The sequence below is a fragment of the Pterocles gutturalis genome, unplaced genomic scaffold, assembly GCF_000699245.1.
Source record: "Pterocles gutturalis isolate BGI_N339 unplaced genomic scaffold, ASM69924v1 scaffold14575, whole genome shotgun sequence".
NCBI classification, from domain to species: domain Eukaryota; kingdom Metazoa; phylum Chordata; class Aves; order Pterocliformes; family Pteroclidae; genus Pterocles; species Pterocles gutturalis.
The window spans coordinates 18,392-19,245 of NW_010138447.1; the positions used below are offsets into that span (position 1 = coordinate 18,392).

Genomic DNA, 854 nt, shown 5'->3' on the forward strand with positions numbered 1-854 from the left:
ACACACATCTACATCTCTTTAGAGATCTAAATCCAAGTCAGCAGTGCCAGCATGTCTGAAAATAAAAACATGCAACTGAAAGAAACATCTTGGAAAGCTGAGTCCAATTTCTTAATGCATAAGTTGATAAAAGTCCGTCTCAGAAAAAGTAAGGAAAGATACTGATTGAGGAGCCTGGGCATCCATGCCTGAGACAGTCAGCTCGCAGGCTCAGAAATAGGACTTGAAACTCAATATTATGGATATTGGGCTCTGAGGATAAGTATCAGATGAAGAAGGGAACAGAGGGATGGCAGGAGGGTGTAAAGAGAAAAAAAAAATAGAACAGACTATGAGAAGGGCTAATGATGAAGAAGAGAATGTTTCGGTCTCTGTTTAACATGAGGGCTAATCTTGGAAACACAGAGCGACCAAATCCGTATGTGGTCAGTACTGCCACTCCACTAAAGCCTAGAGTTGAATCATGGAATGTTTTAGCTCTGTTCAGAGCAATAATTGCACATTAGAAGTAATTATTTAAATCAATGTTTATTTCTACATGCCACAAAAGAGAACCATCGTTAGATAAACAGAAGAAAGCAAATTCAGTATCAGTGAAAAAATCTTGCTTTCTCTGGACAGTACAGCCCTGTATCCGTGGGTAGTATTCTTCGTGAACAAGGATGTTTGGTCTCATCATCTTCTGGAGGTACAGCACTGGGGTTGTAATGAACTTCAGCTATGGAAAAGAATTAGGGAAAATTTTCCGTTATAATAATTTGGTTTAATATATTTAGAAAGAAACCCGTTGATAGAGAACTCACTGACTTAATGTCTTTGGGGAAATAACAGAAATCAGCATGTTTCCAAAAACA

General features: G+C 38.3%; 1 protein-coding gene across 1 annotated transcript in view; it reads right to left on the reverse strand.

Annotated features, from left to right (window-relative positions):
• Window positions 1-590: 590 nt before the first annotated feature.
• The window catches only part of GPR112 (G protein-coupled receptor 112), a gene marked incomplete at its 5' end in the record, with an annotated part of 8,529 nt that continues 8,265 nt past the window's right edge, over window positions 591-854 (reverse strand). Inside the window, one exon of the mRNA XM_010083019.1 lies at window positions 591-718. Within this exon, the coding sequence (XP_010081321.1) occupies window positions 591-718 (128 nt within the window). The remainder of the gene's footprint in view (window positions 719-854) is intronic.